The following is a 25,759-nucleotide window of genomic DNA, read 5'->3' as shown; positions in this document are numbered from 1 at the left end:
GCTGATTGGCCGGCGGGCGGGGCTTCGTTTATATAAGCGGGGGGGGGAGGGGGCGCGCGCAGAGCCCGGCAGTGTCTGAGGCGTGGGGGTTAGTACGTGCTTTCTGGCCCCGCGGCTCCGGGCGCCAGCCCTGGGGCCCGGCGTGGCGGGGCCGCCCCCCCGCCACGGGTAGGCGGGGGTACCGCCAGTCCTGAGTCCCCTGTTCCTCTTCCCCAACACACGATGGGCGCGCTCCAAGCGTGGCTGCCTGGGGCCGCCTCCGTTTCCCCAGCTGGCCCACCTAGGGCAGCTCGCAGCCAGAGGTGGGCAGCGCCGGGCCGGGTCCGAGCACTGCTGACACGGGGATGGGGGGAGCAGCGGCCGATCCCCACAGGCCCGGGTCCGCCTGTCGGAATGCGCTCCCGGCCCCTGGCGCCGCGCTAGCCGCCGCCCGTCTCTATGGTAGGCGCTTCCGGCCCATGTGCGGCAGCCGCGCGGGCAGAGCGCCGTCCCCCCGCGGCGACGCTCTAGCCCGCGCTTCCGGCCGCGCGACTTCCGCTCGGCGGCTCCTCGGTGGGAGGTTCTGCCGCCTCGCCGGGCCGTTCGCGCCGCCGCCCGCTCCGCTCCCTTCCCGCCGCCGCCCCTCCGCCCAGCGCCGCCGCGCCGCGAGCCGGGTCCGCCGGCGGAGGCCGCCGCGGCGCCATGGGCGCCTACCTGTCGCAGCCCAACACGGTGAAGAGCTCGGGGGACGGGGCCGGGCTCGGGCCGCGCCCGCTCCACTTCGGCTTCAGCGCCATGCAGGGCTGGCGCGTCTCCATGGAGGTGAGCGGGGCACGGTGGGGCGGCTCCCTTCTCCCCCCGCCCTTTCCCGCTGTCCCTGCCGGCGCCCAGCGGAGGGACGGGGCGTGCGGGCGGTCCTCGCCGAGGCCGCGGTGCCCCCGCCGCCGGAGCGGGAGGGGCTGCCTGCCCCGGTGCTGCCGTGGCCTGGCCGGTGTCCCCTGGGCCGCCGCTTGCCCCAGCTGGCCCGCTCACCCGCCGGTGAGTCGCCCCCCGAGGCGAGGGGGCAGCGGTGCCTCGTCGGGGCCTCTCCGGGCATGCACAGCCCGTGAAACCGCGGCTGGGAACGAGATACTAAGGTTAAAAAGTGGCGGCAAGGACAGCGTAGTGCTTGGGGTGCATGAAAGCAAATGGAAAATCCTCGGCTGAAATCCCTGCTTTTCTTTCCAGGCAGAAACGAAGCATCAGTCTCTTTCTATTCTCTCTCTCCCTGTCCTTGTTTTTTTTTCTAGGCAAATTTATTGGAGGAATTCTCAGTGATACCTGCAGTCTCCTGTAGCCAGGCGTGGCTTTACCATCCTGTTAGCAGGGCTTGTTATGTGGCAAATGAATTATCACAAGATGAATATCTGGGTGCAGGACATGGGTGCTTGCCCACGCTTCTCCCGGTGGGGAACTTTGCTGGAACTTCTTTGTAAAGCTGCTCATGTAAGGGTGATGTTGAGCTGCTGGGACTGCTCTGCCTGGCCAGCAGTCACTCCTTCTTTGAATTTATCACCCTCTGTGAGCACCATTAATGTGCAGGTTTATTTTCCCTTCCAGGCAGCCAGCAAAGAGGCTAAATTAGATAAATATTAATATTGGTCCCTGCAGTTCCCCCCCCGGGTACATCTTCTCTGAACACGGCAAAACAGCCTTCTTGTTTGTAGTTTGGAGAGAGGGTCCCATTCAGGCTGACAGGGATTGATTTTTTGCAAATATAGTTTCATAAGCCACGCTCTCAGATACTTTACAGCTACTGAAAGGTTACAGCAGTCTCAATGGTGATAAAACTGCAACCAGGTGTTTCCTCCTTTCTGTGTGCATCAGAACTTTGTGAAACCATGGGCTCTGGTCTGCAGGGTAGAAGGGGCAGGAGAACTGATGCTTGTGCTCTTGAGACAGACTCAGAGTATCTGTGTGTTTAGCTGGCTGTGACTGAGGGTGTCTCAGCTTGTCTCTGGAGGGGTGAAATGGTGGCACAGAGACATTGCTGGAACGTTGAGGTGATGCGCAGTATAATCTCTGCAAGGCGATTAGCTCGTGTGTAAGAGGCTGAATGCAGGTAGTGTTCTGGCATCCTTGGTGCACAGAGGCTGAAAGCATTTTAAAGAGGTGGGCTTGGGTGAGGGAAAGCAGAGAGCTGCCCCTATTTATAATGCTGATGGGCTAAAGTAGTCCTCCCACAGGTGGGACATTGGCTCATAGTTTCACTTATTTGAGGTCTGTTCTTGCTGTTGTTGACCTTTATGGACATTGGGTGAGGCCCAGAGCTTGCAGCTGTGTTTTCTGCACTAGCTTATCTCCCTGTTGGCAGAAACAATGCTGAGGCCATTGGTGTGGACATGTTTTAGCTGTGTTATCACAAGAAATGAGAAGACAGCAGGAGCGCTTCTGTTACAGGTTGAACCTGCTGGAAATTCTTTCTAAGTCTGTGATGGGAGAGAGATCACCACGACACATGTATTGTTTGACATACAGCTGAGCAGAAGTTCTTCTGCATTCCCCACTTGCATGGGGAAGTGGTGTTCTCCAGGGCTCGGTGTTGGGGCCGGTTCTGTTTAATATCTTTATCAACGGCCTGGATCGAGTCAGGGAATCGAGGGGATTGAGTGCACCCTCAGTAAGTTGGTGCAGGAGTGTTGATCTGCTGGAGGGTGTAGAGAGAGGGGGGGGTCAGTCTCTTCTCCCAAGGAACAGGCCATGGCACAAGAGGAAATGGCCTCAAGTTGCGCCAGGGGAGGTTTAGGATGGATATTGGGAACAATTTCTTCCTGGAAAGGGTTGTGAAGCATTGGAAGAGGCTGCCCAGGGCAGTGGTGGAGTCGCCATCCCTGGAGGGATTGAAAAGCCGGGCAGACGTGGTGCCGAGGGGCGTGGGGTAGTGGTAACTTGACAGTGCTGGGTTAATGGTTGGGCTCGATGATCTTAAAAGTCTTTTCCAACCAAAACAATTCTGTGAATCTGTTTTCTTGCATTCCAGTGCTATGTGTTCCTCTCTGTGTCTTGTCTTGTGTTTTTACCTTTTCTTCATGTTTAGTTGTACTTTTGCTCCTCTGCAAGGCTTGGAGAAAGTTCTGAGCAAATGTTTAGGCTTTAGTTATGGATTATGTTAGTGAAGCCAGTCAGAGTGTGTGCAAGTGGTAGGACACAGGCTTTTTTGGGTAGCAGAAATTTGTGTAAAAGAGCGGTCTGTTGCCTTTAACTTACGTTTTAGGAGCCCCCAAGTGAGGTAGGTGTGCAGGGGCCTTAAGAAATACTACAATAAAAATCCATTCTTAGTCCAGAGGAGTTGCTTTGTGTATATGGCAGTGTTTTGGGCAGATGAGTGACTCAAAGGATACGGATACCAAAAAATAGTGTTAGGTACTACGAGCAAATAAGAAAAGAGAAAAAGCTGAAGACGGCTTTATGGTACAGAGAGGAGTGCTCTGGGATACAGTGAAAGGTGCAGGAGGCATTTTGGAGGTGGATGGTTGGTATCTCTGAGCTCTAGTGCTCTTCTGACTCCGTCTCCAAGATGAGACACCAACAACCCCTGTGCAGCTTCATTTCATCCTGGGCTCAGAAAAAAGTCCTTGTTTGGGTGGGTTCAAAATATGGATATTTGTCAAATTAATTCTCAGTTTTAACTTGTTTGCTAATTTCAACTGAATTTGGTGTTTGACGTTTCAAGCATACTCATTTTCAGTACTGCTGTAGCAACCACTGAGGTAGCTGGGGGAGTCCTAGAATCGTGCCGCCCTTGAGGGGAAGCCTTGATAGCAGAAAGCTGGTATGGAGGGGGTTGCTGGCATCCAGGCTTCGTGAGCTCTTGCTCGATCTGAAGAGGATGAGATCCTGGTTACTTGGAGGACAATGGCTGCAGACAGCTTACCAGCTCTACTTGTAGCTGACAGCCCCTTCTGCTGGCAGCACAGGGTGGTCTTGGTGGTCAGTTGGGTGCTCTCTGGGCTGCTCTCAGTGTTGAAAATGCCAGGGACTGGTGTGCAGCCCGGCTGGTGGAACCACCAGCACTCGAGCTCAGAGCAGCATAGGACAAGCCCTGTGTGTGGCATGGAGCTGAGCCCTCTCCTGCCAACATGTGCTGGCTGTGTTCGTCTGCCCTCCCTGACTGCAGCGAGGACGAGCTGCGGTCGGTGTCTACAAATGGAGAAAAGAGACTCTTTTGGCTGCCAATATTGGGTTTCCTCCCCAGCAGCATTTGCATTACTTGCTCTAATTAAACTGCTCTTTAGTCACCTGGGACTTATCCCAGTTACTTTGTTGTGGTTTTGCCGTCTCGCTAAATTCTGTAAATGCTCTGAAAAGTGAGCATAAAAATGTTGACTTTTTGCTTATTCTTATTTTCATTTACTATCTGCAGTGAACTCTTTGGTTAAATTGCCAACATTATAATTCAGAATCATTTTTTTCATTTTGAACTAAGTTTGTAATTGGTATGTTCAGATATTGTTTTCATCACGGTGTCAGGAGTTGTTGGACTAAGTGCTGCATAAACCCAGAACCTCTCTTTTTCTGTTTTTGATAGAAATTGCACAGCAATGTAGTTCTCTTCTTATAAGATTGTAGGACTTCCGAGGGTGAAAAGCTCTTATCCAAGGAGTCCTACAATAAAAAAGTAAAGGAGCTCAACAGTTGCTTGGCTGAGCAGCAAATGTAGCTCTGTGTGTATATAGAAATTTTGGGTTATGGCTGGCAATATGGACACATGCAAATCTTGGACCCAGCTATCTTGGAGTAAGCACAGGGTTTTGGGGCAACTGTAGCACATTTAACTTTGAGGGGATGAACTTGAACCACAGCAAAGAGACTAGATCACATTTTTTAGAATATCCCATGATTGCTCTTGAACAAAAGCACATGGGGTGTAGTCAGGCTGTAATTTGGTAGGTTAGGGCTTGAACTTTAAGGAAAGTTACATTAGTTGGGCAGGGGAAGGGTTTAAGAGCAGATTCAGTCCATCCATCGGTTCTAGGCTTTGCACTGCAATAGCTGAGTTGGGTTTGGTTACCCATAGGCTGATAGAGGCCAGGCGTTTGGGTGTAAAATCCAGTGGTGCCTTCTTCAAAGTCTGCTGTTCCTGTGAGACCTTGCGGAGAGAAGGGTTGCTCAGTGTATATAGCTTATACGTTGTTGATCTTTGTAGTTTGGGAGCATGCACAGGGAAAGGCTGGAGGCAGTTTGATATTTCCGCCCAAAATGCCCCAGGACACACCATCCCTCCAGTTTGTCCCCGGAGATTCTCAGAGTTTCTGGACAGTTGACAGAACCAAGACATATGTCTTACCTTAGGAAGTGATACCTGGGCTTGTACTTTGGTTTTTGCACTGTTAGGTGACTAGTTGCTTGCTTGTCCTTTGCTTCACTGCTTAAGAGGCCCTCGAGAGGCCAGCCTTTGTGACTTGCTTGTCAGGTAGCCATGCCTGAGGCAAGCAGTGCCTTCATGGAGCATCCTACGTGGCAAGAAGAGCAGGAAGGAGCCTTTGTCCCAAGAGAAGGTTGGTTGTTCTCACTGGATATGGTAGTCCTGTGTCCTGCAGGGCTGCCTTTCATCGGGCTGTTGGGATAGACAATTGCTGTTGCCTGCAACCATATTCACCAGGACAAGCAAAGGCAAACCCTCATGGTTGAAGGCATGAGGTCAGGAGGCTCCATATTTGACCTTTTGGCTTCATCATCAGGGCATCACTGGCTTTTCAGTTTGCGTGACTCTTGTTTGGCAAGAACTGGGGAAGAGAGCATCTGTGGGAATGGCCAGACTCCATAGGTGACCCTCAGCTAGTTGCGCTTGTCTGTGTGGGGGAAGTTGCCAGTGTACCAGTATAACTTGTATTTCTGTAGTTACACTCGGCTAGACGGCCCGCAGCATTACAGCAGTTTGTACGCTGCAGCACAGCTTGCTGCCTCGTGTTCGCTAAGGACCGTGAGCTGCTACGGTAACGCAGGCATTACAAGTGAGCAGAGGGATTTGATTGTGGCTTGAGCTTGGGCATATCTAGAGGATATGTACTGAGGATCTGAAGGGGTTTCCAGTACGACCTCATGGTGACAAGGATGTGTTACTGCTCTAGCACAGAGCACCATAACATTAAAGATCCGTGCCCTGTTTTTGAAGAAGGGTGCGCACCAGGTAAGCTTTCAAGCATGAGAGGAGGCTTTCTTACTGTTCTTGCTCTCTCTCCAGATTGGAGAATCCCCGTGTCAGTGCTCATGGCCTCCCTGCTCCTTTCTCCCACTTCTCTGCAAGGTCTAGTGCTATCCACATCATTGCAGACTTCTGCTCTCTCTCTTTCAGGATGCGCACAACTGCATACCCGAGCTGGACAGTGAAACAGCCATGTTCTCAGTCTACGATGGACACGGAGGTAACTGCATCCCGTTCTCTCCCGAGTCCTTCGGTGTGGCTCCTCCAGGCTGCTCAGGGGCTGCTGGGGCAAGCATCTATCTGTCGTTAGAAATCGTACTTCTTGGGAAGCAATTTCTTTGATAGCTATCATTGAAATTTTCTTAGGGTTTCTAGAAGGGAGGTCTTGGGTTGATACAAAATTGAAATGGGATTTGCATCCCATCTTCTAAAACTTTTAAGAATGACTTTTTTTTTTTTTGGTGGGCAAGCTGGACAAATAGTCACAGAAGAGTGGCAGTAAGAAAAACTGCATGAGATTGGACTGAAGGTCTGACTTTAGTCAGTATGTTCTGGTGGTTGCCAATACTGGTTGCCCCAGGAAAGAGTGGAGGAAACAGACCAGGCAGATCCATTCCCTGACACCTTCCCAGTTGCCGTTCCCCGCTTAAGGGCTCCTTGAGCTACGGGTTGTGGCCATTCGATCTTATAGACACACTCGAGTCTTCTTGACGCCTTCATGGATTTGTTTAATTGCATTTTAAAACCATGTTTATATGTTTGGTGATTATTTGCTTAGGATGTTTTATATAGAACTTAATTTATTATTTGAAAAAAATACTTCGATCTAAATGTGCTGCCTGATAATTTCACTCAGTATCCCAACACTTATGAGAAATCAGTGAATAATCACTCCGTTAGCACTTTTCACTTCCATAATTTTGGATTCTATGTCCTTTCTTGCAGTCAGAAGAGTCCTAGACTTGTCTCTGGTCATGCAGCCGAACGTGTACTGTTAAATTAGGGCAGGACCCATTTTCTGTCCCTGAGGTCAGTTGGCGCAGTCCAGCCACACTGATGCCGTTAAGCTCTTAGCGTTTAGCACAGTGTGCCTGCATCCAAACTGGCTGTTGGTCCCTGCTTCCTACTAGATCCTGAACTGTGTCCAGAATTTATGGGAGGCTAACTAGCTTATGCCAAAATCACACCGAGGATCATTCTAGTAATTTTTAGCATAGGTGATGAAATGCCTGGGCTGTGGAACTCATTAAGCTACTGCTGTTGGACGCATCCATGGATTCCAGACATTATATTGTACCACAACTCTGATTATATATGTCCTTTTTTTTGGACATGGTCCAGTTCTGCAGCATGCTTTTAGTTAAACTGACTAGAGCTGCCTATAGCTTTCAAGTTACAGATATAACATGAATTTATTGTGATGTGTTTCCTGCTTTGTTCTCAGCTTCTTTCATAACAATTCCTAACATGTTAACTGTTTTGGTACAAATAAACTGTTATCTGACATTTTTAGAACTCTGTCCCCGATTTCTTCCAGATCTTTCCTAAGTGGTATTAGGTGGGTTTGAGTCCATCCAATGTGCATATGGAGGCTGGTTGTCTTTTCTGTTTTTCATGTTCTTGTCTTTGTCAGTGAGAAATTTTGTCTGCCAATGTAACGTAAAAGTGCAAGATCCTGGTGTTAAATTTTGCAGATTATTTTAGTTTTGATCATCCCAAATGATCCATCACTTCTTTACTGACCTATTTTTCAGATTATTTATGTAAATATTGGACAACATAAGTCTTCAAGGAGCTCTCCCAGTGGCCATCCTCCATTTTTAAAACTGTCTGCTTCTATCAAACCTTACTTCTTTTCCCACGGCAGCTTAATATATAAAGCATTTGATGATTTATTTGAAAGCTTTTTGAAAATCTATATGGAGTATATCAACTACAGTGCCTATTTCCTCCTGCTCATTGACTCTTTGAAAAAACGTTGACCAGTTTGTGACATTCTCTGCTGTATATTTAACCCCTGCCCATTCTACCATATGTATCCATGTATCTGCTAATTCTCTTTATTACAATCTCTACAGTTTGCCGTGTTCACATACCAGATGTGCTGGTCTCTAGTGTTGTGAATCCAGTTTCCACCACTCTGAGGCTTTTTAGTTTATTTTTTGGTACCGTCTGCATGCCTTTCGTTTCTCTGATAGTGGAGCAGATTCAAGTGGAAGGTTACATACTATAGTTCATAATTTCTTGCTTTCCTTTAGAACTGAGTTATCGAATTCTACCAATTTGTAAATGTGAGTTTAAGACCTTTTTTTGCAATAGTCCGTATTAAAAAGGTCAGCCTGGGTAGGTAGCTCATTAGTAGCTGCTCTTAAAAAGATATAGTCTTCATTTGAAGCATTTAGATTAAATCTTTTGATGAACTTCATCTTGGAGTGTGCAGAGACCTGAGTGGAGCAATTGCTGATATCCTGAAGATTATCTTTGAGAACATCGGCGTGATGGGTTGGTTTTGAAAGGCAGAGAAGGACAAAGGAAAAAGGATATAGGGGTTTAGCAACTATTCAACTTAATATTATTTCTTGCAGAAATTCAGAAACCGTTTGTAAGCATCTAGCAGATAAGAAGATAAGTAGCACCAAGCAAAAACTGGCCAAGAATGAAGAATATCAAACCAATCTATTCTTCTTTCAGATCAGCGTGTTAGTTTCTCAGCTAACAGGAAGGTGTATTTCATGTATTGGGTTTTAGAAAGACTTTGGGCACTTTTACGACATTCCCGTTAGTGTAAGACATGAAGTAGTGTGTCTTGTTTTCTTTAAAATACAATAGGAAAGATGCAAAATAGACATCAAGGAAAGGCACTAATCAGAATGGCAAAGCACTGGTGTGATTTTCTAACTTGTGTCTTAGATTTCCAGTGGTTCAATCTCTACAGCTCTTCCTAGACAAACCTTTTCAGGAAGGGTACGGATATAGTTGAACCTGGCTCTGAAGGTCAACTTCTGCCTATCCCTACTTTTATATAATTGTATTGATGCATTAGTTCTTTACTTTGAAACAGTTCCTCAGGCCTGTCCCATGTAAAATAAGTTTTTAGGCTGGGGAATCTCTCTAAGCTTTATTAGCTGCCAGTGCAAAGAATTAATTTAGCTTTTCTTTTATAGCTTGCTCATCTATCAAGTTTAAACTCTCCAGTAAGCTTCCTGCTCCAGGCAGGTTGGGAAGTTTTTATTATTGTATTCCTTGAAACAGGGGGGTGGTGGTTGTTGTGGTTTTGTTTTGTTTTTTTTTTTTTTTTAATATTTAGCTTTCTATTTCACTTACCAGTTTTTCTTTTACCTTTTCTCCCTGTGGACAAGACTTCCAGTTTTTGAAAGATGCTGCTGGTTTTTACATTCTAATAGCCTTCCCCAGTTGCCTGTTTACTTGCCCTGGCCTCCTTGCCCCCAGATCTTGGAGAATGATATATGGGTACCCTGCGCCTCCAGTATGGCGTTTCTGATCAACCTCTGTTGCTGTCTACCTGTGCTTTATCCTTTTAGCTGTTTAATGTGTCCTCATTGACACTCCACCTTCTCGGAGGTCAATGTTATCATAGTGAGGTTTTCTTTTTGCTCCTACCAGGGTGTTTAATTTGCATACAGCAAGTCCTGATGTATTTTTTTTCCGGTTTGTACGCAGAGTAATGGATCTCTCTTGTCCTGTTCTTGGTCACCTTGCCTTCTGTTCTGCCTTAGCATTCTGCCTTCCTGTCGTGGGAGTTAATACTCTGTTTTTAAAATTTTTCTTTTTCTGTTTTGGCACAGTGTCTCAGTCCATAGGGATTCTGTAGTATCTGTTGTTAGCTAGTTTATTTGTTATTTGATGCTAAGCTTTCTCTATTTTATATTAAAATGGTGTGTATGTGTCTAAATACAGATCAAACCTTTGAGTGGGATCTACTTTCGGCCTTGTGAAGGTGAGATAGGATGGGGTTCTGCATGTGCATGCACTGGAAAAGATTTGATCTAGGAACCTGTGTCTCTGGAGGCCTTTTCCTTGGCTCGGATTCTGCCCTGAGGCTGCTGCGCGTTCTTGTCCTCACATGTTGGATTCAAGCCTGTGCTCCTGGAGATAGAGAGATCATACGGCAGTGAGACTGCATGTACTCTGGAGCCAGCCTTGCCTGAAATATTGAAATAAATTGATCATCTGAATGTGACTCCTGCTTTTAAAACTGAATCAGGTGTAGGTTTTGGCAGTGGCATCTAGAAATATGCTCTGAGACTTGACCTTTCCCATGTACGCTTTCACCTTTCTGCATGGGTCTTTCAGACATCGGAAAACTCCACATGCTCTTTTGCAAACAAAAACAGTCTCTTTTTATAAAAAGTACACACTCTGGAGAATCCTCCAGATATTTACTTTTTCACTGAATTCAGTGTTATGTGTTAAATATCTTACTTTAGCCTCCTGAAGACCTTCATGCTACTGCGTCTGTGTTGCGTTATGCAGGAAACGCAGCTGAGGCTCTGGCATTACTTAGCTGGATGCCGCTCCTCTAGAAAACATTAATAAAATGATTCATGGAGACTCTGAGAGTTTTATGGTGGGTTTCACACCGGAGACACGGAAGGTGTGATCCCGGATGCATTGTTGTTTGTGTGTTGTGGTTGTAGCTGAGTAATTGTATTCTCTGAGTGTTCACTGCCTGAAGGCTTTTGGAGTCCCCAGCAGCTGAAGGCACTCCCACCCATGGGTACCAGCGCCTGCTTTTATACCTCTGCTTCTCCTCTGTCCCGCTTCTCGGGGAAGTGTGAAGAAGTGGCAGTTGCATTTGGTGAGGTTTTCTTTTTCCCTTGCTCTCCTAAAACTGTTGGTGCCAGACCTACCATTGCACTTTAAAATGCATTTTGGAGTGTGTAGAGCCTTGTCTGGAAGGTAAAAGCAACAGACTTCATTCCTCCCCTTTGGGAGATTGTCCTGTGGTCTTGCCCACCTTGGTGAGGGGAAGAGCCTGCAGGGCAGTTCTTCCCTCTTACCGTGCTGTGCTGTGTTGTGCTCATGCACTCATCCTTCTCTTGCTTCAGCAAGTCCAGCTGTTAACCCAGCACTGCCAAGTTACCACTACCCCGTGTCCCTCAGCACCGCGTCTGCCTGTCTTTTCAATCCCTCCAGGGATGGCGACTCCACCACTGCCCTGGGCAGCCTCTTCCAATGCTTCACAACCCTTTCCAGGAGGAAATTGTTCCCAATATCCATCCTAAACCTCCCCTGGCGCAGCTTGAGGCCGTTTCCTCTTGTCCCATCGCCTGTTCCTTGGGAGAAGAGCCCAACCCCCCTGGCTACCCCCTCCTTTCAGGGAGCTGCAGAGAGCGAGAAGGCCTCCCCTCAGCCTCTTCTTCTCCAGGCTGAGCACCCCCAGCTCCCTCAGCCGCTCCTCACAGGACTTGTGCTCCAGACCCCTCACCAGCTCTGTTGGTGATAACGAATGGTAATAATGAATGCCCCCCATCTGTCTGCATGTCAAAGATGAGTTCCTTGAGCCAGTTCAGTTTCTCTGGCTGTTGTGGCAGCGATGTGCTCTGAGGTAGTTACTGACTCAGCTTGTAAAACCTGTTAGATGTCACTGGGACTGCAGTGCCAGCCGCTGGACCTGAGGTCCCTGAGCTGGGCCGACAGCTGCCTCCTGTGCACCAGAGGGACACATGCCTGTTACGTCCGAGGACTCATTTTGATGGATTGTCTTCCGCAGACAGAGGGCTCCAAAGGAGAATCTTGTTCTTCTAGATGTTTTGGTTATAACCCTAAGTGAGCACCTTTGTGTCCTCTGAGCAAGGGAGACAGGGCACGGGCACTGCCAGCTGCGCTCACCGCCCTGCTTTGAGGTTGAGCGGCAGCCGAGGAAGAGGGAAGTCAGGGAGTCTGCAAAGGGTCCTCTGTGAAACTCCATCACTCTGCGGCACAAACGTCTGTTGAGAGGTCTGTGCTGGAGCTACGTGCGAAGCAGCAAAGGTCTCTTGTCTTCTGTGGCACCTACAAATTCTCTCACAGTAATTTCTCTTTGGGTAGCAACAGTCAGGCACGTTGGAGATTCACGGGTCACTATTTAATCTCAGCATCCCTGTTTCAAAGAAATGGCTTGTTTAACTGCCAAGGCTTTTCATACTGGGGCTGGCTTCCCGCTCCTGCGGTGACAGAACGAGATCCTTCCCTATGGCGCTGCTTCGCACGGCGCTGCCAGACCCGTGGACAACATCTCCCTGCAGGCCGTGCCCCAACCCCACGTCCAGCCTCTCGCCAGGGAGGCACGAGTGCCGCAGAGCTGTCAGTGGCTTTATATGATCATAGAATCGCAGAATGGTTTGGGTGGGAAGGGACCTTAAAGACCATCTAGTTCCAACCCCCTGCCACGGGCAGGGACGCCTCCCGCTAGACCAGGTGATCAAGCTACTTGTTGCTGTGAAGAAAATCCCTCGTTCCCTAGCTGTGGCAGAAAGATTCCAACGTTGGGTCATCCTTTCCATCTGGTGGGTGATCGGGTGTCCACGCTGGTATTATTAGATCTGTCAGCTGCTTCCAGGCAGCGCGGAGCGGCTGCCGCCTCTGCAGACCCCACCGGGCAGGGATGGGCCCTGCCGCTGCTCCCTTCTCCCCTCCTGGTCCCAGCAGGCCGCTGTGGCCGGGTCTCTCCTGCCACAACAGCTGCCTGGTACGAGCGATGGGGGCTTCCACCTGCCCCGTTCCTGCTTCGTGCTTGTGCCAGACCGTCAGGGAAGCCTCTGAAGAGCTGCAAGGTGCAGCATGGCTGGCGTGCAGGTCACCCACCCGTGTCCCTGCCGTATGCTCCGGATGGTGCAGCTCAGTGCCCCACGGAGACTCAAAATGAGAGGAGGGAGAGGTGTCAGCGCCGTTGTGCTGCTCCAGATCGGGCTGGCAGGAATGACTACAGGTTGGAAAAGAAGCTGGAGGAGATGGCAGCTGCCCCCTGTGGTGACCGGCAGTCACGTCAGCAGCCTCCTGGGCCTGTTCCTGATTTGGGATGAGATATTCCTGCAGTTTTCCTAGTCTTTCTTTTTCTTGGACTGCTGAGGCATGCTCAGTGCACCACCTTGCTTGCTGGTCGAGCCTTTACATGGGAGTGTGTCGCCATGGCATCTGGGTCTCGACCAGGGTGCCAGCCAAGTCCTGGAATCCTGGGAACAGCCCTGCCCGCGGTGGAGCCCTGCATCCAAACACTGGGAACAGCCCTGCCTGTGGTGGAGCCCTGTGTCTGGACACCGGGAACAGCCCTGCCCATGGCGGAGCCCCGTGTCCCTGCACCAAACCGCCCTGGTGTCTTTGGGCCAGGCTGGTCCACTCCATCCGTGTCGTACACACGAGGACATCACAGCTGCTGGTGTTCTCTGCAAGTTCAGGGCCGCTGTTTTATGGCCTCCTAAGTTAACGCTCTAAGTAAAAGCAGCCTAAATAAAAGGATGCACATAGTGTGCTCCTGGGCTCTGTTGCAGGACCATCTTACAGAGTGTTTGGATCCCCTGGGTCATTTTCTGACATGGCCCAGGACTCCGCACACATGTTCCTTGATGACCATACTTCTCCGAGCAGCCCCTGCTCACTCCCCCCAGCTCATCCAGTGATCTGGAGACTGTCATTATTCACTCTGTCTATAATTTTCTCATAGAAATTTTTTTTTATTTTGGCTCTTCGATAAAAACGTTACCATACCATCTGGAGACAGTCCTTCAAGACTGCATATAAACACATCTTCCCCTGTGATTCTTTGTTCAGTTTCATCTCGTGACTGGTAGTTGGCAGTTCTTTAATCTATTTAGCAAGTGCCATCTTGAAAGTTTAACTTTTTAAGCAAAGTGATGACATATACATACATGTATATGTAAATTATATATAATATACAACTTATATACCTTACCTAAATCTGTTACATCACCATATTTAATCAGGCAAAATCATAGTATCTTTAGGAGCAGATGTTGAGTTGGATTGGCGAGATCTGCTTCCGTAAGCCCATGTCAACAGACATTAATTGTCAGACCTCTTCGTTTGAGATTCTCCAAGGGCCAACCAGTCTTTTGTTTTTCTGCCTGTTTTCTGTGATTGTCAGTTCACCTTGGTATTCATAGAATCATAGAACCATAGGGTTGGAAGGGACCTCTGGAGACCATCCCGTCCAACCCCCTGCCAGAGCACGGTCACCCAGAGCAGGTGGCACAGGAACGCGTCCAGGCGGGGTTGGAATGTCTCCAGAGACGGAGACTCCACCACCTCTCTGGGCAGCCTGTGCCAGTGCTCTGCCACCCTCACAGGAAAGAAGTTCCTCCTTGTCCTATGCTCAAGTTTGTGCCCATTACCTCTTGTCCTGTCTCCGGGCACCACTGAAAAGAGCCTGGCCCCATCCTCCTGACACCCACCCTTTCAGTATTTATAAGTGTTGATAAGGTCCCCCCTCAGCTCTCTTTTTTCCAGACTGAAGAGACCCAAATCTGTCAGCCTTTCTTCATCAGAGAGATGTTCCAGTCCCCTCATCATCTTGGTAGCCCTTTGCTGTCCCCTCTCCAGCAGTTCCCTGTCCCTCTTGAACCGGGGAGCCCAGAACTGGACACAGTGCTCCAGATGTGGCCTCACCAAGGCAGAGTAGAGGGGGAGGATGACCTCCCTCCACCTGCTGGCCACACTCTTCTTGATGCCCCCCAGGATGCCATTGGCCTTCTTGGCCACAAGGGCACATTGCTGGCTTATGGCCATCCCGTTGTCCCCCAGGACTCCTAGGTCTCTTTCCACGGAGCTGCTCTCCAGCAGGTCACCCCCAACCTGTCCTGGTGCAGGGGGTTATTCCTCCCCAGGTGCAGCACCCTACACTCGCCCTTGTTGAATTTCATAAGGTTCCTCTCTGCCCAACTCTCCAACCTGTCCAAGTCTCTCTGGATGGCGGCACAGCCTTCTGGTGTGTCAGCCACCCCCCCCAGCTTTGTGTCATCGGCAAACTCGCTGAGGGTGCACTCTGTCCCCTCATCCAGGTCATTGATGAATATATTGAAGAGGACTGGACCCAGTACTGACCCCTGGGGAGCACCACTCGTCACTGACCTCCAACGAGACTCTGTGCCCTTAATCACCACCCTCTGAGCTCTGTCTTTCAACCAGTCTAGCCACCTTACTGTCCATTCATCAAGCCCACTCTTCCTAAGCTTCCCTATGAGGATGCCGTGGGAGACCATGCCATGTTCCCTTTCAAGTTCTTATTAAAATGCTAGGGTCACTCCTATTTCTCTCTTAGATCACTTATTTTTCTGTGATCTTCCTTTTTTTTTTTTTTTTTCTCCCCTCTTCCTCCCACTCCGCATTTTTAAGAGCATGGTCAGAACAGAGCTCAGTCTCTTTGTTGTCTAGAGCCGCAGTATTGAACTTTTTGCAGTGCTATTTTAACAGAAATGTTTTGCAAGGTTTCTGTTCTTTGTCAATGGCCACTTGATCCCTTCTCTGCAGACACATTTGAAAAATCCCTTGTCTGCTGTTTCTTTCTTTCTCTCAAATCTCACCACCTTTTCGCTTCCCAGTGTGTTCCTCTGCCTCTCCCTTTGCTCAACTGACGGCTACCTGCTTCCCACCCTTCTCACGCTTCCCCCTCGATTGCCCTGCTCCCCGTTCCCTGATGGAGCTTTGCTCCCGTGTGCATTACTGCTCGTCCTGCAGGGCCTCTGCTCGGCTGAGGAACGGGAGGGAAGCTGGGGTGTGCTAGCAGGGAAATCAAGTTTGTTTCTTAGTTTCTAGCTCTAATTTTTCTTTCTCGTGACCTGTGAGCCAGGTTGCTATGAGGTTCTTTGCCTCTCTCATAAAACCCTAAATTACTAGATTGATCTCTTGCAAGTCGCGCTGTTCTTTCTGGTCCCCCTTGCCAGGATGAACTACAGAAGTTCACAGTCCTTCACTGTTTAATCTTCCTCTCTTCATAGCACCTTCATGATCACAAAGAATGTCTCTGGTGCTCTGTTGCATACTTGTATTAATTACTGAGCTGCTGGAGTGTTCAGCTGCTCTGGGAGTGGGTGCTTCGTGCGTGTTGTTGACTGTCGGTCCCAGTCATCCTCTCTGCTCTCAGCAGCCAGGTGTTCTGGCCACCCTTTGCTTGTGCTGTGCACACACACACCCCTTCCGTACCAAGATGACTGCTCTGACAATCAGGACCCCCATCTTTCTGAAAGGCTTAGCTCAAGGCTGTGACATCGTATTTTCGTTGGTCTAGAACACGCTCTAGAATACATAACGGTTTTTGTGCTGCTCATCATGTGTTGGTAACGCTCTGAGAAAGAGCTTACGTTGACCAAAAGCTTCCCTTTTTCCCTGCTTGTTGTTTATACCTGCCTTTACACATGAAAATAGAGCTTCCTAGGTAGGATGGGCCTAAGCAGTTGACCTAAGTGCCAAAATGGGCCTAAGCTCCCTTTCAGGAAGCTTATAGCGTTGCCCAAACCTGATGGGTAAGAGCTCACTGAGGTTTGCCAGGGGTCACCAGCAAGTCCTGCTGTTCTGGAGACGCAGCCTGCCAGGAGGTTTGAGAGATCCCCGGCAGTCTGTTCCTGTGTGACTTTTCCGTGTCTGGGGTGCTTCTGGTTTGTGCCTCAGGAATTCAGTTGCTCAGGAGTGCATTTTGCTTCTTGGAGGACCAGCGTCTCTAAATGGTTTCTGCTCTCTTTCAGGAGAAGAAGTTGCCCTGTACTGTGCCAAGTATCTCCCTGAGATAATCAAAGACCAGAAGGCCTACAAGGAAGGCAAATTGCAAAAGGTAAGAATCGAGCTCTGCCCTCGAACAAGTGAGCATCGACGCAGAGGAAAGCCCTTGTTTAGGGCTTTGGGTACCCAACACTTATGTGCCAGGCCCCGTCCCTCCAAGGTCTATCTGCCATGTCTTCCATTTTAATTTCCCTTCCTTGTTTCTAGGAGCGTACACCAGGTGTTGATTGTATTTTCAAAGATAAATATTATATTTTCCAGCTTTCTTTTTTTGCCTGTTTTTTTTTTAATTTTCAGACTCATTCCAGTCAAAGCTGTGGGCTGGTTCTTTGAGTGATTTTGATGGGTTGTTTTTTGAGGGGTGGGGGTGGCTTTTGTCGGAGGTGGGAGGTTAGTTTGTGTCTTGCTTCCACCAAGCGATCCCTCTGCTGTAATCCTCCCTCACGGTACTAGTGCCTGGTCTGACACCGGGTGTCCCGTGGGTTCGTGCTGGGGTCTGTAGCATGTGGGCGGCGGGGAGGCAGCCCCTCCAGAGCTTCCATTTACATCTAGGCTGAGGAGAGCCTGCAAAGCAAACTTCAGTCAGGTTTTAGCTCTTGCTCTAGGCTGAAACACCCAAGTATCGTGCTTTGCTGATCCCATGCTGGCTGTGTTTGCTGGCTGCAATCAGCCTGTCTGCTGAGTAGAGGAGCCTGCGTGCTGAGCCATTCCTCACAGTGGCTTTGAATGCTCTCCTGTCCCCAGCCCCCTGTGGGGTCCAGCAAGGCTTGTGACTCGGTGTCCCATAGATCCTCCTGGAGAAGCTGTGGAAGCGTGGGCCGGGTGAGCACAGTGAGGTGCACGGAAAACTGGCTGCGTGGCCAGGCCCAGAGCGGGGTGATCAGTGCCACAACGTCCAGTTGGAATCCAGTAACAACCAGTGTACCCCAGGGTTCAATACCGGGTCCAGTCTCATTTAACATCTTCATTAACGATCTGGAGGACAGGGCAGGGCCTACCCTCAGTGAGTCTGTGGGTGACACCGGGCCGGGGGGAGCAGCCGTACCGCAGAGGGTCGAGCTGTTCTGTCCTGCAGAGGGGTCTGGATGGGCTGGAGAAATGGGGTGATGGGGACCCCGTGAAGTTCAGTGAGGGAAAGTGCAAAGCGCTGCCCTGGGGAGGAACAGCCCTGCAGCACCAGTACTTGCTGGGGGGCACCCGGTTGGAAAGCGGCTCAGCAGAAGAGGCCCCGGGGGTCCTGGTGGACATCAGGCTGACCATGACCCAGCAATGGGCCCTTGTGCACAGGAGGCAAAGGGCATCCTGGGCTGCTTCAGGCAAAGCATTGCCAGTCGAGGGAGGTGACAGTCCTTCCCCTCTGCTCAGCACTGCTGAGGCCACCCTGGAGTCCTGGGTCCAGTGCTCCAGCGAGGGGCCACCAAGATGCTGAAGCTATTGGAGCATCCCTCCTATGAGGAAAGGCTGAGGGGGCTGGGGCTGCTCAGCCTGGAGCCGAGAAGGCTCAGAGGGATTAAATCCATGTGTGTAAATACCTGGAGAGGCCATGCCAAGAGGACGGAGCCAGGCGCTTCCAGTGGTGCCCAGTGCCAGGACCAGAGGCAACAGGCATAAAATGGACCACAGGAGGTTTCCTCTGAACATCAGGAGACACTTTTCCAGTGTGAGGGTGACTGAGCACTGGCACAGGTTGCCCAGGGAGGTGATGGAGTCTCCATCCTTGGAGCTATTCGTAAGTTGTGTGGACACGGTCCTGGGCAACTGGCTGTGGGTGTCCCTGCTGGAGCATGGGGTTGGATCAGATGCACCCCAGAGGTTCCTGCCAGCCTTAGCCATTCTGCAGTTCTGCGTGGTGTGGGTTCTGGAAGAGACTTGATTGCACAGGATGACACGCAGTATCCTGTAAGGAAAATGAAACTGTGCACACTCTCATGTCTGTGTTCATACGTAGGCCCTGGAAGATGCTTTCTTAGCCATAGATGCCAAGCTCACCACCGAAGAGGTGATTAAAGAGCTCTCTCAGATGGCTGGGCGACCCCAAGATGATGAAGATGAGAAGGAGAAAGTTGCTGATGAAGATGATGGTAAGTCAGATACCACTGGATAGGCAAGACTGACACTCCAGGACAGGGACTGAGAGCAGCTGGGCCAGGTCTCCTTTAGCAGAAGGCTTTCTGTCCAAATTTCTCCGTTAAATTTCAGCTGGAGTCAAACTGCCACCCCTCAGCACTGTTTATTGCTTTGGACTGGTGCTAGGAGAATTCTTTTGGTAGCTTAATTCTATGAATAACAAACCAGTCTGTCACAGTTTTCCGTAGGACCTCCTCCATGGGGTGCAGAGTTATAGGATGTGTCAGAAACCTCTGAGCTGGGAAGTGGGACAAGTTGTGAAGTGAAACAGTGTGATGTCCCTTGCTTTGCTCTCCCAGGCTGGTGGCAGATGCCAGCTGCAGATAAGACTGAAGAAGATTCTGGTCTCTTCAGCAATTCTTTTTCTCACAAAAGAAGCAAGTGTGCTTTTCCACCAGCAAGTAGTTGCCAGGCCATGAAGCCAGCTAGGAGGTGAATCCCGGGGTAGAATCCTGTGCTGCTTTCGGCTGAATATCTTGTGACGAGCCTTGAAGCAAATGTAAAGCAATACTGTCACCATGAACCCTGTGTGTTGGTCTGAAAATGATGAATTTGTTGGTCCTCATTCTCCAGCTGACAAAGTGTGTGGGTGGGTGGGTTTTTCTTCTTTCTGTCCTGTACTTTCAAGAGTATTTGGGATATGGGTGTTTCTTTTCCTTTTGGGTTTAATTAACAAAGAAAATGGCAACCAAGGGGATGTCAGTAGGGAAACGGTGGTCATTGGCTCATAGTTTAGGGAAAGTCATCCTGTTTTCTGTCCTCTGTCCCACTTGGGAGACACTGCATTGACTGCCTCAAGCTGTTCTGTTTGTGAGTGTCCAGACTACAGCCGGTTGGGATCCCCGTAGTGCTTAAGGCCCGCGGAGCAACCGCTGTAACAAAAACTTCTTCTTCCCGGTTGCAGTATTAAGGAACAAACCTGCACATGGAAGTGGTCTATCTGCTTCCCACACGGCTTCAGATGAGCCTGCAGTGACGAAATATGAGGCTTTTTACACTCCAACCTTACAGCTAATGTACACGCTCTGTGCTGCCTACCAGAGCCCACAGGCACCATGGTAGCTGGCGGGCTGCAGGCAACGGCTGTGGTTAGGAGCCTTTCTCCTGCCGTTTGCGTATTGTTCATCTGCAGTGCCTGGGAGCTGCTGGACGGTGCAGGTCTGGCTGCGTTTGTGCCTGATGGTGACCAGCCTGTTGAGCACTGCTGAAACCTGTCTGCAACAGCAACCTCCAGTTGCTGCTACGGTGATGTGTCCTGCTTTCTGACCCTCTTTGTCCTCATCCCCCCCTCCCCTTTCCGTTTTCAGTGGATAATGAGGAAGCTGCTCTTCTGCATGAAGAAGCTACAATGACCATCGAGGAGCTTCTCACACGTTATGGACAAAACTGCACCAAGAACCTCAAAAACAAGTCTTTAGCTCCAGCTGGGGAGAACGCTGCGGAGGGGACAGGCAAGCAGCATGATGGGGAGTCAAATATGAATGGAGAGGCTGACCCAGGGGAGCTTACCGACCACAAGGAGAGGAAGAATGGGAAGCCAGATGAAGAAATCACGGGTATTTCCTCCACCTCAGACAAAGCCAGCGCTGGAGGCAACAGTCCTGCTCTGCAGAAGCCTGAACTAGGCAAAGGTGACGAGGCCGTCACCTCTTCTACTGGGGAGGCCGGGCCCTCCTGCTCCTCTACGGGAAAGCCCCAGCGCACAACCAAATCCAAATTTTTTGAGGACAGTGAGGATGAGTCAGATGAGGTTGAGGAAGAGGAGGAAGACAGTGAGGTAGGAAACAGCACTGGGACAGAGTGGCCTTCTGGCTGGGCAGAATGCATTGCTTACTGTGGTACTTGAGCTACGAGCCTCTGGCTCATCCTAGGTGTGTCCTAGGAGTAGGGTTTTCAGGCTGATACTTTGAGACCATCTCATGGGAGTGTCGGGGATTGTTTAGATAACCCTGAAGGAAACATACCCTCATCTGTGCAGCGGCCATAATGGATAGCCCTCAGTCTTGCTGCATGCGCCATCCCTCCATTCACTGTGGTAGCTGAAACTAGCTGCTCTGATTGTAGGCATCAGGTGTGGGGGAAATGTACCAGGTCATCTCACTCTGCTGGGGCCAACTTATCATCTGTCCCCAGAACGGAGGGACCAGCTGTCTGGGGAGGGCAGTGCGAGTGGCCTGTGTTGACTCCTGGTGGTATCTCTCATTTCTTGTAGGAATGCAGTGAAGATGAGGATGGTTACAGTAGTGAAGAGGCAGAGAATGAAGATGATGAAGATGACACTGAAGAAGCAGAGGAGGATGAGGATGAAGAGGAGGAAATGTTGTTACCAGGCATGGAGGGGAAAGAGGAGGTGCACACCCTGTTCTTGTGTTCTGCAGCATAGTGTGGAGCCAAGGGCACCCGGGGGGGGACTCAGCAAGGAGTTATTTCCATTTAGATTGGGGTAAAACATCCTTTTTTTTTTTTCCTCCTGAAGCTGAACACAGCTGCTGACAGCCTGACTTTATGCAAAAGGCTGAGGGATAGGGCGTGAGCCTGGGCAGCAGCTTGAGATCGGAAGAGGCTGACCCACCTGCTGGGTTTGCTGGGCGTAGAAACAGCGGTGGGGGTTGGTGTGGAATGAGAGTACGGGACAGCAGCAGGACTGCTCTGCGGGCGCTGCTGCTCCTGGGCAGAGCATTGCTCTTTGCCAGGCCAAGGCTGTGGCTCCTCAGCCCGTGGCAGTGCTGGCAGATGGGCCAAGGACCCAGGATGTCAGGAAAAGGGGATTACAGCTTCCAAGGGGCCAACCTTCTCGCTTTGGAGAGATGTCCTGGCTTGCAGTGGGGCTTCTGCTTGAGCTGGGCTGCAGCTGGAAGCAACACGTTAGAGCTGAGGGTGTAGCAGGACACGTTGAATGCTGGAGAGCCCTGAACCACTGATGCTTTGTGAAGCTGAAATGGAGGTATTGCTTGACCCTGCCTCCCAATGAACAGACTCCCGCTGTTTCATGCTTCCGTCGGGCTGTTCTCCATTGTTCTGTGCGTGCTTATGGGAAGAAGGGGTGAGATGCCACACCTCGGGGTTGGGGACACGGCTGGTGGCTAGTGCTCGTTCCCTTATTGACCTGATATGGAGCAAGAGAAAGGAGTCTCAGCAAAACCATTTCTCTCTTGCAGCCTGGCTCTGACAGTGGGACAACTGCTGTCGTGGCGCTGATCCGGGGCAAGCAGCTGATCGTGGCTAATGCTGGAGACTCTCGCTGCGTGGTGTCGGAAGGTGGCAAAGCTGTTGACATGTCGTATGACCACAAGCCAGAGGACGAGGTGGAGCTGGCCAGGATAAAGAATGCTGGTGGCAAGGTCACCATGGATGGGAGAGTGAACGGCGGTCTCAACCTCTCCAGGGCGATCGGTGAGCAAGACGCAGATGAATGCTGCCATGCCTGGCGGCAGGGTGCTGTGCTCAGGACACCCATGCTTCCAGCACTTGCCAGCCTCTAACCCTAAAGAATGGTTTTTAACTGCATGATGAGTAGAACCTATTCAATATTTCATGTGGTGAGATTACGGTCTAGTTAGAGAAAACAGCCATGAAACTGTCAGACATCAGTGGAAAGCAACACCTAGCACCCATCAGGCTCCAGCGCAGGACGGTGTGTGAAGCCTCCGCGGCTGTTGTGCTAACAGCTGGGTTGTCAGAAACCACCTCGTATAAACTGTCTCAAAACCAGACGGATGACTTTTGAACAGGATTTTTTCCTGTTAGGAGGCTGTTGAAGGACCTTGGCATGTTGCTTCCTGGGGACCTAACTTTATACCAGTTTGAGCTCATTTGTTCCTGAGCCAGCCTTGCCTTTTAATTGCACGAACTCCATCCCCCTTGCTGCAGTGCTTTTGGCAGCACCTGACTGCTGATAGTACTCCTCTTTTGGTCCCTTAATTGGAGTAATTAATGGCTCAGGAGAGTGGCCATGTCTGTTAGCAGCCAAACGAGGTCTTGGCCCAGTCAATGGCCACAGTCTGAGCAGATGAGATGCTGGGAGGCATTAAGGAAAGGGTAGTGAATAACACTGCAAACATACTGTGAAGTACACAGAGAAGGGAAGGAAGTGTCAGCAGTGAAGGATGTGAGTGGAGAGAGAGTACTTGTGCAGAAAGACCAAAACCATTAAAATTATTATCCTAGGGTAAAGAGAGAAACACGTTTAGGACAGAATCTAGGAGTCTGCTTATCTAGGGAGACACTGATGTTTCCACCTCCTATTTTGCGGTGGCCCTAGAAGTCCCTTCCTAGGATGTAATTCCGGATAAGCCGGCTAGTCAGAGCAGAGGATCAGTTTTCTCCAGTGAGCTTTGGCTACTGAGGGTTTGGGAAGACCTGAACCCAGCGGTGTGATGTGAACATTGCACTGAAATATCTGGTCCTGGACAGCCTGAGCTTCTGCAAAATGAGCATCTAGTGTTATCATAGCAAAGCCAAGCTGGTGCTGGGGTGAGCTGCAGATCCTGCTCCAAGACATGGGATAGCTCATCTCGGGAACAGTCCTGTAGGATCTCAGATGCCATGTGCTGTTCGCCTGGTGTGGCCCCAGGAATTGCAAAAGTGACACTGGGCTTGGGGTGAAAAGAGGCTGAACTGGCAAAGGCACCTCTTTCTCATTGTTTGGTAACAGCGTGTTGGGCTCGCCAAAGCTGATGCCTTGGACACGTGGCAGATCTCCCTGTCTGATGTGCCCACAGCCTGATCTGCTCCGGTTGTGGGAGCACTGGCTCTGATTCTGCTGGCGTTGCCCTTCGGCAGGGCAGTGTTTCTCACTGTTTGGGGGTAGGCAGCATCGCCCTGCCACAGCAACAACCGATCCTCCTCTCTGCTGCAGGTGATCACTTCTACAAGCGGAACAAGAATCTGCCCCCAGAAGAGCAGATGATCTCCGCCTTGCCTGACATCAAAGTGCTGACAATAAATGATGACCATGACTTCATGGTCATTGCCTGCGATGGAATCTGGTGAGTAGTGAGGGAGCATTGTGCCTCTTGGGCATCACTACTCTGGTCTTTCTCTGGAGATGGGCCTCAGGAAGCCCAAAAGCCCTGTGTGATAATCAGCCCTTCTTTCCCCACGTCCTCAGAGATTTAAGTTGGGCCCCTGAGGAGTTGTTCTCGGTGGGAGGGACATGGAGGTGTGCTGAGCTCTGAACCCTCCCGTTCCTCGCTGCCCACAGCTTTGTTCCCATCAGCTCCCTGCCACGGGGTGGCTCTCTTGGGACACTGTGGCATGACTGCTCCCTTCGCTTGCCTTTCTGACTGCTCCATTCTCCGCAGGAATGTGATGAGCAGCCAGGAAGTGGTGGATTTCATCCAGTCCAAGATCACCCAGAAGGATGAGAATGGAGTCCTGAGGCCGCTCTCCTCCATCGTAGAAGAGGTAAGGTCCAGAGCTGCCTCATCCCTTCCGTGTGCAGAGTTCCTGCATCCCAGCTCGGTGCCTGACTGCCCTCCCTCACCATCAGACCGGTTTGTTCAGCTCTTGGCGTTATCTGGCAGCACTTGAGCTGCAGACGCTGGCTGCAACAGGAGCAGAGACACCTCTGAGTTGGGACGTGGTTCCTTTGGCACCCTCACCGGCGTTTCTGACCTCTAGGTTGCTGTCAAGTCGAAGGAGTTTCTGCTTTCAGAAGGCCAGGGTGACTGAGGCTGTGTCCCTTGTCTGGTTGTGAACAGCGTTAGGGCCCAGCCCGTGCTGTCCTGGCCTGGCAGCCCCTCAGCCGCCATCCCCTGCTAGAGCGAGCCCCGTGTGCCAGGGTGTTGAAAGCGCTGTCTGATCTCTGCTAACCCCTACGGTCCTCTCCTCTCCCTCCTCAGCTGCTGGATCAGTGCTTGGCTCCAGACACCTCAGGGGATGGCACCGGCTGCGACAACATGACCTGCATCATTATCAGTTTCAAACCCCGTAACACACACCCACCTGCCGAAAGTGGGAAGCGGAAACTGGAGGACGTGGCAGCGCCGGCAGCACCAGCGGAAGAGAATGGCAGCGACAACAACAAGAAGGCCAAGCTGGAATAGCGGGCCTCGCACGGGGACTTTGCTGTGCGCTCACCAGACTCTCGTTTCTTAAACATGCTGAACTCAAGACTCCAAAGTCTTGTCCTTTTTTTAGCCTTAGCAGAGGCCTTGTTTGTCCGTGTCCTGGTCGGGGGGTGGGGGGCGGGTCTGGTTAGCGAGGGCATGTCGCACTCTTCATCTGTAACCATTCCAAAGAGGGAGCCGAGGGCAGAGCCACCGCAGCCGGCAGCCTGCGAGCACAGAGCCCCCTGGTTAGAAGGAGGATGTCCCCCCATCGTCTCCATGTGGTTGTTGCCATTTCTGTGCCTGTGAATTTCTGTTCAGAGGGAAGAACTTTTTTCACTGTTGAGGTTTTTTTAATCTGCACCCGATTATTTAAGGCCCTTTCTGTTTTTATTTGTGAAACAATCTGGCTGTGGTGCTGCTGCCACACCTCGTTCTGTTGTACACTTTCAATCAATACTTTTTTCAAACTAAAAGGCCAGAAAACATAGCTGTACTTTTGGTCCTTGGTTCTTTGCCGGAGGTGGGAGGCGAGGAAGGTGGGGTGGGGAGGAGAATGTCAGTCCCTGGTGTCTTGGGGCGCTGCAGGGGATGCGTCTGCCGCTCACGAGAAGCAGCTGAATTCTGCCGTGTGGTCGCAGGGCACCGGCGCCTGCCGCCTCCCCGTTCCCCCGGGGTGGCTCGGCTG

At 50.7% G+C, this 25,759-nt stretch overlaps 1 protein-coding gene across 1 annotated transcript; it reads left to right on the top strand.

The window, feature by feature from the left end:
- The first annotated feature begins 75 nt into the window (after positions 1 to 75).
- Positions 76 to 25,570, top strand: PPM1G (protein phosphatase, Mg2+/Mn2+ dependent 1G). The gene is made up of 10 exons (XM_063330879.1): positions 76 to 801; positions 6,314 to 6,383; positions 16,861 to 16,946; positions 18,843 to 18,975; positions 20,329 to 20,798; positions 21,234 to 21,371; positions 22,180 to 22,414; positions 23,880 to 24,009; positions 24,325 to 24,427; positions 24,865 to 25,570. Exons 1-10 carry the CDS (start codon positions 682 to 684, stop codon positions 25,066 to 25,068), a joined length of 1,689 nt encoding a protein of 562 aa, XP_063186949.1. The 5' UTR covers positions 76 to 681; the 3' UTR covers positions 25,069 to 25,570.
- Positions 25,571 to 25,759: the final 189 nt, after the last annotated feature.

The sequence above is a fragment of the Chroicocephalus ridibundus genome, chromosome 3 (assembly GCF_963924245.1).
Source record: "Chroicocephalus ridibundus chromosome 3, bChrRid1.1, whole genome shotgun sequence".
Lineage (NCBI taxonomy): Eukaryota > Metazoa > Chordata > Aves > Charadriiformes > Laridae > Chroicocephalus > Chroicocephalus ridibundus.
Note: the sequence above shows the minus strand (reverse complement) of the source record. Positions and strands in the feature narration are given on the sequence as shown.